The sequence below is a fragment of the Anolis carolinensis genome, chromosome 1 (genome assembly GCF_035594765.1).
Source record: "Anolis carolinensis isolate JA03-04 chromosome 1, rAnoCar3.1.pri, whole genome shotgun sequence".
Classification (NCBI taxonomy): Eukaryota; Metazoa; Chordata; class Lepidosauria; order Squamata; family Dactyloidae; genus Anolis; species Anolis carolinensis.
Window position 1 is genome coordinate 182,930,482 of NC_085841.1, and position 13,483 is coordinate 182,943,964.

A 13,483-nucleotide genomic window follows, 5' to 3' on the forward strand; every position below is an offset into this window, starting at 1 on the left:
AGCATAAGTCTAGTAGTAAATCAAACATTCTCTCCATATATATAGTTACAGACCAGAGGAGAAAAACCCTTGCTTGTTAACAATTGTGCTTAGCAATTCCATCACATTTTCCTGTTATCTCCTGCATCCTTGCAATAGTCGTAATACATGAAAACATCCCATTTTTTTACATTATTGAATAGTTAGTTGGAAAAGGTGTTCAGGAGTGACTTACGAGGTCAAGGGCAGCTGCCAAGATAGAGGCATCTGGGATTGTTCCTGGTTCGCAGCAGTTTAAGAGGAACTGAAAACGTTTCATGCCTTGCCGTATCGCACCCAGGTTCACAACATTCTTGGATTTGCTTCCCTCTTGGTTGGGAGCCATCTGATCATCATATGTCTGGCAACCTTAAATGAGAATACAAAAAGGGGGTTGTGGGAGAGAGGGGGGGAAGAGACCTCCAACAAAAGATTAAACATACAATGGGCTTCCAGAAAATTATAATACAAGTGATTTTCCTGCTTCGACCATATACCACAGCTAAACCTAGTTTAAGGGAAGAGAGGTGCCTAGGGATTATTCATGACTGCAGCGATATCAGTGTGAACCATCTCATATTACATTTCTGCTCAGACTGTATCTTCACTGCCATAATCCAGTTTCTGAACTGGATTATATGAGTCCACACTGCCATATAATCCAGTTCAAAGCAGATAATCAGATTCAGAAACTGGATTATATGGTAGTGTAGATGGGGCTTCGGTTCACAGTGGGAGAAACGGACAAGAGAATATATATATTGACTTGCTATAGGTAGGCCGTGGCATAGCACCACCAGCTATAGAAGATCTTGCCGACCAGAAAGTCAGCAGTTCAAGCTGCGGGCGGGGTGAGCACCTGTTGTCAGCCTAGCTTCTGCCTACCTAGCAGGTTGAAAACAGCAATGTGAGTAGATAAATAGGTACCGCTTTTAGTGGGACAGAAAAAGGCTCCTCTGGAAAATATGCCGGCGGTGAGATCAGGAAGGTGTCTATGGATGACAAAGCTACTCAGCGTGGAAGAATGGAGCAACCGGACCTCCCCATGGCCGAATCGAGCACAGCCTCCAGATGACAATGGAAAAAAGAGGGAAGCCTGCCTCTGTTTATGTACTGTTTTGTCTTTCTCAGTTGTATCACGGCATTGAATGTTTGCCATATATATATCTGTAATCCGCTCTGAGTCCCCTCGGAGAGGTAGAGCAGAATATAAAGCATATTATTATTATTATTATTATTATTATTATTATTATTATTATTATTATTATTTTCAGGTTCTGTACTCTTACTGTTTGAGTTGTAGACTGGGATGTTTTAAAAGTCCATTACTTCACTATTTCACATGGTTGTTTCTTTAGTGAATTTGTCAGAAGAAAGATGATTGAAAGAAAGAGAGCAGTATCTACTGCAAACTAACAATGATTATCAAAATGTGGAGGACTGTTTCAATGCCCAGAGCCAGTCCTCTGAAGTTCTTTAAATCAGGGGATTTGGGCCCCTTTTACACTGCCATATAAAATCCAAATTATCTGCTTTGAACTGGATTATCTGGCAGTGTAGACACACATAGTCCTGTTCAAAGCAGATAATGTGGATTAGCTTCTTTGATCATCTGGATTATATGGCAGAGTAGAAGGGGCCTTAGAGCAAATATTATAATTTTTCTTTCGATTTTATTCCAGAGTTTCATAGGAACAGACTACAAGCCTGCAAGAGTTCTGAAGATACTCCTTCTGAACATATTTACAGTAGAGTCTCACTTATCCAAGCTAAACAGACTGGCAGAACCTTGGATAAGTGAATATCTTGGATAATAAGGAAGGATTAAGGAAAAGCCTATTAAACATCAAATTAGGTTATGATTTTATAAATTAAGCACCAAAACATCATGTTATACAATAAATTTGACAGAAAAAGTAGTTCAATACGCAGTAATGTTGTGTTGTAATTCCTGTATTTACGAATTTAGCACCAAAATATCACGATATATTGAAAACATTGACTACAAAAATGCATCGGATAATCCAGAACCTTGGATAAGCAAATCTTGGATAAGTGAGACTCTACTGTATTTGGGACGAGTCCTAGTTATTTAAGTAGAAATTATCCTCAAATAGATTACATTATCCAGACTTGATGGATATTCACAGTCATTTATTAGATGATAATAAAGACAAATGCCAGCTGTAATGGGAAGGTTTATGCAGAACAAAAGACTATATTTTCAGGTCAGGGGGCACAATAATCTATGGTGAAGAATGGAAGCATTTTTGTCTATGTGCTATCCATGATAGTGTTAGAAAGATTTGTTTGCAGTGCTAGATCAAAGGAGCAATCATTCTTCATTTAAATTGTATTACTAGTAAATGGTGTTATATACGAGGAGCTGAAGACATAAGACTGCTCTTCACTAAACCAGAGGCCTTCCATATATCTACACTGAAAGAGACCATTATCCTAATGGCCCAAATGGAAATTGTTCTCTGATCCGCATAGGCCCTATGCCATAGGGTGCCCAGGTCATAATTAAATGCATGTTTACAGGTTCATGAGTATTCATGAACCTATTAACATGCATTGAATTAGGTTTATGAGTATTCATGAACCTATAAACATGCATTGAATTAGGACCTGAGCTACCTGCTTTAAAGCCCTGGTGTGATGATGTGATATATGAAACTGTGGATAAATGAAACCGGGGCCAAGGTGGCGCAATGGGTTAAACCAGTGTTAGGATTTCTAGGGGTTGAAGGCCAAAAACATCTGGGGACCCCAGGTTGCGAACCACTGGATTAAACCCTTGTGCTGCTGAATTGCTGACCTGAAGGATGGCAGTTCAAATCTACAGGATGGGGTGAGATCCTGCTGTTAGCCCTAGCTCTAGCCAACCTAGCAGCCCAAAAACATGCAAATGTGAGTAGATCTATAGTTACCGCCTTGGCGGAAAGGCACAAAGACATTCCATGCAATCATGCTGGCCACACGACCAGTTGTTGTCTATGGACAATGCAGGCTCCTCGGCTTGGAAATGGAGATGAGCACCTCCCACATAGCCAGAGATGAGCACTGCCTCCAGAGCCGGAAATAAAAAAGAGGAAGCTTTTGCCATTGTCTATGTCAGGGGTCCCCAAACTAAGGCCCGGGGGCCAGATGCGGCCCTCCAAGGTCATTTACCTGGCCCCTGCCCTCATTTATAATATAATATTTTTATATCAGTTTTAATAATATAATATATTATATATACATATGATATTGATAATATTATGTTATACAATGTAATACTAATAATAATACCATATAGTGATATGAATTACATGTTATATATTACATATAATATTACAGTATAGTGGTATAGTTCAATATAGTAATATATAATGCTAATATTCTGCTGTGCTAATAATATAATATATTGTATGTACATACAGCTGCTCTGAGTCCCCTTCGGGGTGAGAAGGCAGGATATAAATGTAGTAAATAAATGTAGTAAATGAATAAATAAATAATGAAGACACACAACAACAACAACAATCCTGATTAACTTGACTATCTCATTGGCCAGAAGCAGGCCCACACTTCCTATTGAAATCCTGATAGGTTTATGTTGGTTAAAATTGTTTTCATTTTTAAATATTTTATTGTTCTTTCATTATTGTTGTTTTGCACTACAAATAAGACATGTGCAGTGTGCATAGGGATTTGTTCGTATTTCCTTTTCAAATGATAATTCGGCCCCTCAACAGTCTGAAGGATTGTGGACTGGCCCCCTGCTTAAAAAGTTTGAGGACCCCTGGTCTATGTATTTGTATTTCATTATAACAAGACATTTAATGTTTGCCTGTGTCTGTTTATATGCTGTAATCTGCTCTGAGTTCCCTCAGGGAGAAGGGCGGAATATAAATAAAGTGTTATTGTTGTTATTGTTGTTATTGTCATGATTATATTGGATCCATGGAAAAGGAGTCATAGTATTTTAGTAATTTCTTAAACTGTATGAGTTTATAGGGGGCTGTGGTGGCACAATGGGTTAAACTGCTGAGCTGCTGAACTTGCTGACCGGAAGGTTGGTGGTTTGACTCTGTAGGACAGAGTGAGCTCTCGTTGTTAGACCCAGCTTCTGCCAACCTAGCAGTTCAAAAACATGTAAATGTGAGTAGATCAATAGGTACTGCCTCGGTGGGAAAGTAAACGGTGCTCCATGCAGTCATGCTGACCACATGGTCTAGGAGGAACTACAGAAAAGGAGATTCCATCTAAGCATTAGGAAGATCTTCCTAACTGTGAGAGCTGTTCAGCTGTGGAACTCTCTGCCCTGGAGTGTGGTGGAAGCTTCTTCTTTGGAGGCTTTTAAGCAGAGGCTGGATGGTCATCTGTTGAGGGTGCTTTGAATGTGATTTTCCTGCTTCTTGGCAGGGGGTTGGACTGGATGGCCCATGAGGTCTCTTCCAACTCTATGATCCTATGAGGCATCTATAGATAACGCCAGCTCTCCAGCTTAGAAATGGAGAGAAGCACCACCCCCCAGAGCTGGAGATGAGCACTACCCCTCAGAGCCAAAAAGGGAAGCCTTTACCTTTATCTGTGTTTGTTGTCTATAGGCATTGAATGTTTGCCTTGTGGAATCCACCCTGGGTTCCCTCAGAGAGATAGGGCAGAATATGAATAAATAATAATAATAATAATAATAATAATAATAATAATAATTATTATTATTATTATTATTATTATTATTATGTTTTTGACATCTAAGATGGCCTGTAAGTAAGTTATGGATTTCATCAAAGGAAGGCCAATGTTCAGTAACATTGAATGATAAAAGGTATACTCCCAGATAGTCAAAAGAGTACATGGAAAAATAATAGAACTATCTAGTCAGTGCTCATCAGAACAGGGAAAGGGTGTTTGTTTCAAGAAAAATCATCCAATGAGTTTTTAAATTTTTTTATAGAATGCAGATAAGTGCCTGACAAAGCTACCATTCCATTAACACTGAATAAGCTTGCTCTGAGTTTAAGAATAATTTTCCCAATATAAATGGTAGCAATCAATTTCTGAAATTCATATACTTGTCTTAAAACTTAAATCCAAAAATTGAGCTCTGTAACAGAAATCTCACACCATGCCCCATGTTCATGCATGTATCTTACAGAGGAAGCTGAACCATAAAACTACATGCAGCCACAAGGCACATAAACAATGCTAATTTCTGTACAATTCATTAAAAAAATATCTTAAAATGGGAGGAACTTCCCAATTAGCTGTTTATAAGTACAATGGGAATTGTACAAAATGGCGGGGTGATGGTGATGGTGGTAGAGAGTCAAAGATTGACTTGGCACATTGAAATCAGAGAGATTGCAACTGTTAAAACACCTCCCAAAAGCAATAATCACTCGTTTATATTTGGTGCATTACCCCTCCATGTATAGAAATGTACTGGATGATGAAGCAATGGGTAATGCAGTGACGTTACTTCCATCTTCGACAATGTAGTATGTAATGTCAGATCATATACAGAACCATGAAAAAATTAGAAAGGATATAAAATTCATTGAGATGGGATGCTGCGTTCCTTTTTCTGTACGAAAATAGGAGAATGTCAAGATGCAAGGTTGTTTCCTTGGAAACAGGGAGCTTACATCTGCAACTGGGTGCTTCTTAAGTTCTTGAAATAATATTATATATTATATAATATATATACATTCCAGATGCTTCTATATTAAAAATGAAAAAGTTTCAGATAATAGAATAGTCTTAATTTTGTTGAGAATGCAGGACAACATCTCTAAGAAATGGCATGGAAATACATGACAAGCAAACACAGAAGAAAAGAGATAATTAAAATACATTTTGTGCAGGGTTTTCCATTTCATCAGTGCTGAACTTTACAGAAAATGGTAGATGGTCAAGAAATGGGGAATAAGAATTGGTGGTCATATCCACAGAGTGAAATTAAAACTTAACATAATGCATTTGAAACCAGAGATCTTCGTTCAAATCATTTTCATTTTTCCCCCAAGTGGTCAATTTTATTTTAGGAAATCCAAATGTTGATTTAAATTTAATTTATTAGTCCATATTTGCTTTTCCTTCTTGGCTTTAAATCTGCTGAAATCAAAGTGACAAAAGGAGAAAAGGGGAAAGAAATGACTTCAAGTGAACAGAGTGTGTGGGAAAAAAAGAACTGAAGAGATAACGGCTAAATTAAAGAAGGAGGGTAACCAAAATAAATAGAGAAATAAATATAACCAGTGGAGAAGGGGAAAATTCAAAGGACTGAAGAAACAGAACCCTGATTTCTAACCATCTTTTTCTTCTATGTGATGAAGCTTGGATGGATGTCTTCGACAGGTGCGCCATTTACCAAGACGCTTGAAGAAATTCTCCTCTTCATCACGCCCATTCTCCAGGCCACTTCCTGGGCCCCCTTCTGACAGCTTCACGGCACTAGTGAACTTCACCTAAATAAAAGAGATTCATTCCTGAACACATACATTTTTGCAAATAATTCTAAACATGCAAAAATTATGTGTAAGAGCAATTGTGTTGGGGGTCTGCTGTTTAACTTTGCATCTCAGCTTAGAAGAAAGTCCTCTTCACAATGATTCTTAGGATAAATTTGCCATCAAGGAGACAGAGACTAGGGACCTTATCACATTAGGAAATGCTCTGTTTCTGAGACTGTTTGAGAATGATTTTGAATGGGTCCCATCACATGACATTTGCCTCATACTGTCAGTATTCCATCGGAATCAGTCTGCAAAACATCACAGAAATGGATTATTTGCAGGCAGAATTCTAATTTTTTTAATACTATGGATTCTTCCATAGCACTGTTTTTGTGTGTGATAGGAAAATCTGTATGTATCCCATCAGCAACTATACTTTTAAAAAGGTCATAGAGTAATGTAGGAGGTGTTTTGAATGGATTGGAAAGAGCCAGCCTTTCGTGATGTGATGAGTCAAAGCATAGTATTTTCAAATCATAAGGATCGTAATAATCAGATGTGATGAGGACAGTACACATCCCATCTCAATATAGTATGCATCCAGTTTCGTCATGTGCATTCGGCACTTACTTTGATCTGTTTTGTGTCCCGGCTTTCGGTGGAGACCCTGATCTGTTTTCATCAGAGCCTCCCGAAATTGGGAGGTCAGATATTTCGTTTTTGTTTTCTGGGCTGAAAGATCCATTTTCTTTCAGCCCATTATTGAGCAGAGAGGGGGGAGAGACTTCACCTGTAGGCCCAAAGTGCCCGGGACCTACAGGTGCAGGCTTTGGGCCTACGCTCCCAGGCCTCTTAGGGCCTGGAGCCGAATGCCGAGTAAGGAGCTCTCCTTACATCAATCCGAAAAGCAGGCTTGGAGCCAGTACCTGCTCTTGCCTGCCTTTCGTTTCGATTTGATATATGTTCTGAGGGGCGAATTAACGGTACGAAACGGAAACACGAATGAAACAAATGGAACAAATACTTCACACAACACTAATCCAGTTTTTAAAAAATATGGGGTGCATACTGATATAAATGGATTATATCCCAGTGTGATAAGGTCCTAACAATGGACAAAGAAAGCTAACTAGTGAAAATTGACAGTGAACCTATGCAGCTTTTTCTGAGGAACTTTTAGTGTTCTCACTAGGTAAATTCAGGGCCCTTCCAGACAGGCCCTATATCTCAGGATCGGATCCCAGGTTTTCTGCATTAAACTGGATTATATTAGTCCCCACTATCAGATAATCTGGGATAAACAGAAAACCTGGGATCAGATCCTGGAATATAGGGCCTGTCTGGCAGGGGCCCCAGACTGCTTCAAGAATATAGTTTAAATTCTTAGGCTGCTCCACCCACTTTCAGTTTTTTAAGACCTCTAATCTACTGTTCAAGTGACAGGAATCAAAGCCCAAGTAGCTATGTCTAACAAATTTAATACTTCTCTTGGAACAATTTCAATTGTAACACATCTCACCCTACTTAGGCCAACTGCATTCTCAAACCATCTTTCGGTCAAGTATTTTAGACCCTTGGAAATCTATCTGTACTAGATGTTTTTATTGTTACGGGGTGAGGAATGAATATATTTAAGACCCATGCATATGTTCACGCCTCATCTCCCTGCTGATCTGAAGTTATGTATTTACCTTGGAACTCTGCCTGATAAAAGAGAGACGATCAACAGAGCTGATATCAAGGAGATCTTCGACACCATCTGCCAGACCAGAAAGGGATGAGCGTTTCAGCCAATTTCCTGTATAACGAAAGAAAGGGAAAAAGACATGTCATATCTTATGGAAGATCGCATGTAGAAGATGGAGTGAGCTTTCTGAGTGCTGCTCCAGAGACAAGAATGAGAACCAAAAGATTCTAATAACAAAAAAAGTGATCCCACTTAAATATTAGGAAGAACTACATTATTGTAAGAGATGTTCAGTGGTGGACAAACCTTCTTTGGGAAAAAAAATTAAAGTTGGATGGGTACATTATCAGGAGTCCTTTAGCTGTGTTTTCCATGTACTGTATGATCCTTGCATTATTTTCCAGCTCTATAATTCTATGATTATGTATCTAAAGCTACTTCAAATAAATGTGAATCTATTAATAATGTGAAGAAGCTACAGTAGAGTCTCACTTATCCAACGTAAACGGGCCGGCAGAATGTTGGATAAGCGAATATGTTGGATAATAAGGAGAGATTAAGGAAAAGCCTATTAAACATCAAATTAGGTTATGATTTTACAAATTAAGCACCAAAACATCATGTTATACAACAAATTTGACTGAAAAAGTAGTTCAATACACAGTAATGCTATATAGTAATTACTGCATTTACGAATTTAGCACCAAAATATCACGATGTATTGAAAACATTGACTACAAAAATGCGTTGGATAATCCAGAACGTTGGATAAGTGAGTGTTGGATAAGCGAGACTCTACTGTATATCTCATGAACAAAACTGGTACACAAACTCAACATCCTGTGATTTAGACTGTTTTACATGTAAAGGGGAAAACAGAATGTAAAAGTATGGTAATAAACACAGGTGAAGACTATTATATAGTTGCTGATTTGTATTTAAATATGTTATAATATTTTATGTTTGTATTTAAATATATAATTATATTTATATTTTATATTATAAATGGAGGCGGAGAAGTTATTTGATAATATAAGAAAGCAACATACTTTTACCTAGGGGAAGTTTAAGTTTTTTTCGGAGAGAGATCCGCCTGGAACGGGAACGGGAGCGCCTCTCAGTTGTTGTCCCGGAGTGTGCTGTTGTGCATTCTGAAGTATCTGGTTCAGACTGGCTGCTGGTATCACTTGCTGCACTCTGTGATTTGAACATCTTCCGCCAGAAATCTTTGCGGCCTAGGGCTGCTCCTTGCATCTGTTCATCACTGCGGGACAGATTATATAGTTGCTTACTTGAACATACCCAAGCATGAAGAAAACATAGAGCTGCTTTATTTATCCTACTTTTTCCTACTTTTGGGTCATTAGGGAATCACATAATCTGTTGATGTTGTTGTTTATTTTGGTTCACATTTGATTGGCCAATTTCAAATAGGCTCATGTGGGACAACACTGTTCTATTATAGTAATAGTAAATATACTTTGCATTATGAATATTAATCAATATTAACTATGTGATTGCAAAAACCATGCAGCAAACGCTATAACGCAGGCTAATATATTTCATTTATATTGCAAGAGGGGCTTGGTAAAAAGAATAAATCAGTACTTTTTTTTGCTTAGAATACTACATGGCATGTGGCAAGAGAGGGCAGACCACAGCCTAAGAGTCAAAAATCAAAAACCTGGGTTAATTTATCTACAAGTCAATGTAAGTACTTTAATCTTAATTCTTTAAAAAAAGAGGGAAATGGCAGCAGTGGTCGGAAGTGGCTGCCTCCCTGAGATGTTACTGGCGCTCTCTTCAGAGTGACCCTCAATTTATCACATCAGAATCCATAATGTATCCCCCAAAACTTGCCCGTGACTTATACATGAGGTCAATTTATACATGAATATAAATGGTACCACATCAGGCATTCAAAAACAAACTCTCAAACAGAACTTCAGAAAGATTATGAAGCATCAGCACAATCTATGCTAATTTAGGTAAGAGTCATGGAATATACTCATGAGCTATATCCATAAAGGTCACATACAGAATGATGATGAGGTTTCCTGGAAAGTTTGGATAGATGTTAGAAATCTTGCAATGTTTACTTACTGTTCTGGAGTCTGTAATGGGCGACTTGAGAGATAACTACGGCATTCATCAGGAGCAGAAGGCTGTCCTTTATCAATAACAATACTACCTACTTCAGATCTACATAAATAAAACAATCAGTTAGAGGAATAGGAACATTTGGCATTTTTCCGTTTCTATGAGTTTTTTTGGAAATTCAATTCGTTATATCTATCACAAAGAGAAAACAAGCACAAGAGAGAGAGAGAGAGATCAATGTTCCCATTCTAGCAATCTAACCATCACAAATTTATTACAATAAAGAAAAAGAGTTGGGATACCTAAAAGAAACTGAATAGCCAGTTTACAAGAATCACAAAAATATATGCTCAGAAGTATGTTTCCTTAAATGAAATGAAATTTCAAGTATGCACAGAATTGATTCTGAAACGTGATAAGGACCATGATATAATTTTCAAATAAGAAATAAATGGATAAATACAGCCTAATTTTGAATCTCACAGTTATTATTCACAAATTAATCATCAACATCATCATCATTTACAATTATTATCCACTTGTTTACAAGCATGTTTCTTCAAGTGATCATTTGTTAATCTGTATATACAGGCCTGGAATGTGCACAGAGCCACACATAAAACATTTGAGAGCTAGGTGTAATGACAGTACAGTTGATATAATCCCACATATCCCAGTCAAAGAAGCACAGAAGCTTGCTGAAGATGAATCCCAATGTTGTTGTCATCGTCTGCCTTCAGGTTATTCCTGACGTATGCTTGCCCTGAGGAAAATCTATCATAGGGGTTTTTTTTGGCAAGATGAGTTCAATGGGGATTGTCTTTGCCTTCCTTTGAGACTGAGAGAGTTTGACCTATTCAAATCACCAATGGCCCTAAACTGGGCTAAACACTGCTTGTCAAACAATAGGAAGGGGAATGGACAAAATAGCTAGGTGTTTCCCATCTATGCGTTTTCATATATGGAGCATGTTAGGACATTCATAGTGTCAATGTGGCTTCAGCCTGGAACCTTTGGCTTCTTTATAAGTTTTCGTTCCAAGCAGAATCTCTCCACTTAACTCTTTTTTAATAATATGCATTCCATCTCAGCCACATGTCTCTCCAGTCTATTGCCAGGAACCAAATAGTATGGGTCCTGTACACAGATCACCTGTTGAGTGACTCTTTGTAGGCCTGGCTTGGGAAAGACAATTGCTGGGTCTAGCTTTACATCGGAATAGGGACCTACTACACATTCCAGCTTCATAGCTTTTGTCCTCTTCTGAAGTAGATAAACATGATAAGTTGTGTATTGTTGAAGGCTTTCACAGCTGGATTCACTGGAGTGTTTTGTGATTTCCAGGCTGTATGGCCATGTTTCTCCTGACGTTTCATTTGCATCTGTGACTGGCATGTTCCTCTGAAGATGTCAGCCAAAGATGCCAGCAAAACATCAGGACAAAATACTGCTAGAACACTGCCACACAGCCCGGAAACCACACAATACTCCCATGATAAGCTTTGTTTCGATGATAGCAAAAAAAGTTTCTTTTTCTTTTCTTTCTTCCATGAAGACAGGGACTTTCCCAGTGTGAACAGAGATGAAGATGGAAATACAGGCTGAACATTGGAGCTCAAATGACTTTCTGCTGGAAAATGTTCATGGGCCACTTGCTGAGAAGATAAATCTCTTGCTTCCAAGCAGACCATCACTATCAAAACCGAAGAATGATTCCAAAACCTTCAGCCTATGAGGAGTGACATTCTACATATTTAAAAATACCTCTCAGCTTTCTCCACTTCTGATACAAACCTTTTGCTGCCAGGTGGTTTGGGTTCATGCTCAGTAGTTTCTTCTGCTTTTCTTCCTGGTGCCAATTTCTCAGCACTGTCCAAAAGGGCACTAAGAGCGACTCGTCTAAAGACATTCCCATGAGCCTCCTTGATAAATTGCACAAGTTGTCGGATGTCACAATACAGTCCCTAAAGAATATAGAATTTTGTGAAAGAAGGAATGAACGCAATATAATTTGAGAGATGAATATATTGTTGTTGTTGTTGTTGCTGTTGTTGTTGCAGCATAACAAAGGCAAATAAAGTCAATTGACTAGGATTTTTTTATAAGCAAGGATATTAATCCTTACTCCTTCAGCTTTCCTTGTTCTTTCTGATCCCAGCTTCATAGAAGCTGGAAGGAGAAAGGATGGATATTTTCAGCAACAATATGTGCTGTAAGCTATTCCTCCTGCAATGCAAAGTATTTGGGGATATTGGTTTGGTTTCAAATTAAGACTCTTTCGTTGTCAAAAACATAATTTCCTCATGGACCTAAAGACTGGTAGAACCTGTTTCCTGATATCGAGAGTGCTACACTGGGAAGTGCCAGGGTGACCCACAGCTTGGAAGAATTACAATGGTTTGGATTTTGGCCATAGTAATTCTCCAAAATTGACATTAGGTAAAGGTAAAGGTTTTCCCCTGACATTAAGTCTGTTGTGTCCGACTCTGGGGGTTGGTGTTCATCTCCATTTCTAAGCCAAAGAGCCAGCGTTGTCTGCAGACATCTCCAAGGTCAAGTTCAGCAACTCAGTGGTTTAACCTGCTGTGCCACCGGGGACTCTGGTGAAAGTTGACTTTACCAACTGTTTATTTATGTGATCATGCCATTGTAAACTAAATCACCCCACATTTGGAACTAGAATTGCTTGAAATTCCAGGCATCACCAAGATGTCATTTGATATTGAATATGGATAGTAATCAGTGGGACAAACAAGCGCCACAGTCCTTTTACACCAAAGATTCAGCATCCCTTCACAACCAGTGGTATAATCGGGCCTTTTAATCAACCAATTCTGCCTCAACTGCAGCCAATGGAAATAGGATTCCCAAGGGTTATATACTTCAGAAGCAGAGAAAGGAAATCGAAGCATGCAGGAATGACTCATCTTTCACCAAAACAGCTATGAGGATTATAGAAGCAACTAATTTCCTCCCCTGCTGCATATTCTTTTTTCAATTTAAACATTCAAGCTAAAATAAAATTATCTATCAAAACCCATTGAATACACATTGTCACTTCCTATGTCACTGGACAGCTGTTAACATATGACCACACATTCACAAGGGCATCTGACTGATGTTATGATGGTGTATATCTAAAGTGTCACTCCACCGATATTAAGATTACTGCCATTGCTGTAACTCAGTGGCCATCTACACCAGAAACAAATTGATAACTATCCCAAATCTG

General features: G+C 38.4%; 1 protein-coding gene across 12 annotated transcripts in view; it reads right to left on the minus strand.

Moving 5' to 3' along the window:
- The window catches only part of unc80 (unc-80 homolog, NALCN channel complex subunit), a 195,712-nt gene that overhangs the window by 119,556 nt on the left and 62,673 nt on the right, over positions 1-13,483 (minus strand). For 6 of the 12 annotated variants that reach the window (XM_062961145.1, XM_062961179.1, XM_062961140.1 and 3 more), the window contains exons 17-22: positions 12,046-12,215; positions 10,255-10,353; positions 9,201-9,415; positions 8,156-8,262; positions 6,320-6,476; positions 215-387 (exon numbers count right to left, since the gene is read on the minus strand). In XM_062961145.1, coding sequence (XP_062817215.1) covers positions 215-387; positions 6,320-6,476; positions 8,156-8,262; positions 9,201-9,415; positions 10,255-10,353; positions 12,046-12,215 — 921 coding nt within the window. The remainder of the gene's footprint in view (positions 1-214; positions 388-6,319; positions 6,477-8,155; positions 8,263-9,200; positions 9,416-10,254; positions 10,354-12,045; positions 12,216-13,483) is intronic. The other 6 variants (XM_062961199.1, XM_062961191.1, XM_062961154.1 and 3 more) reach the window with 3 other exon arrangements.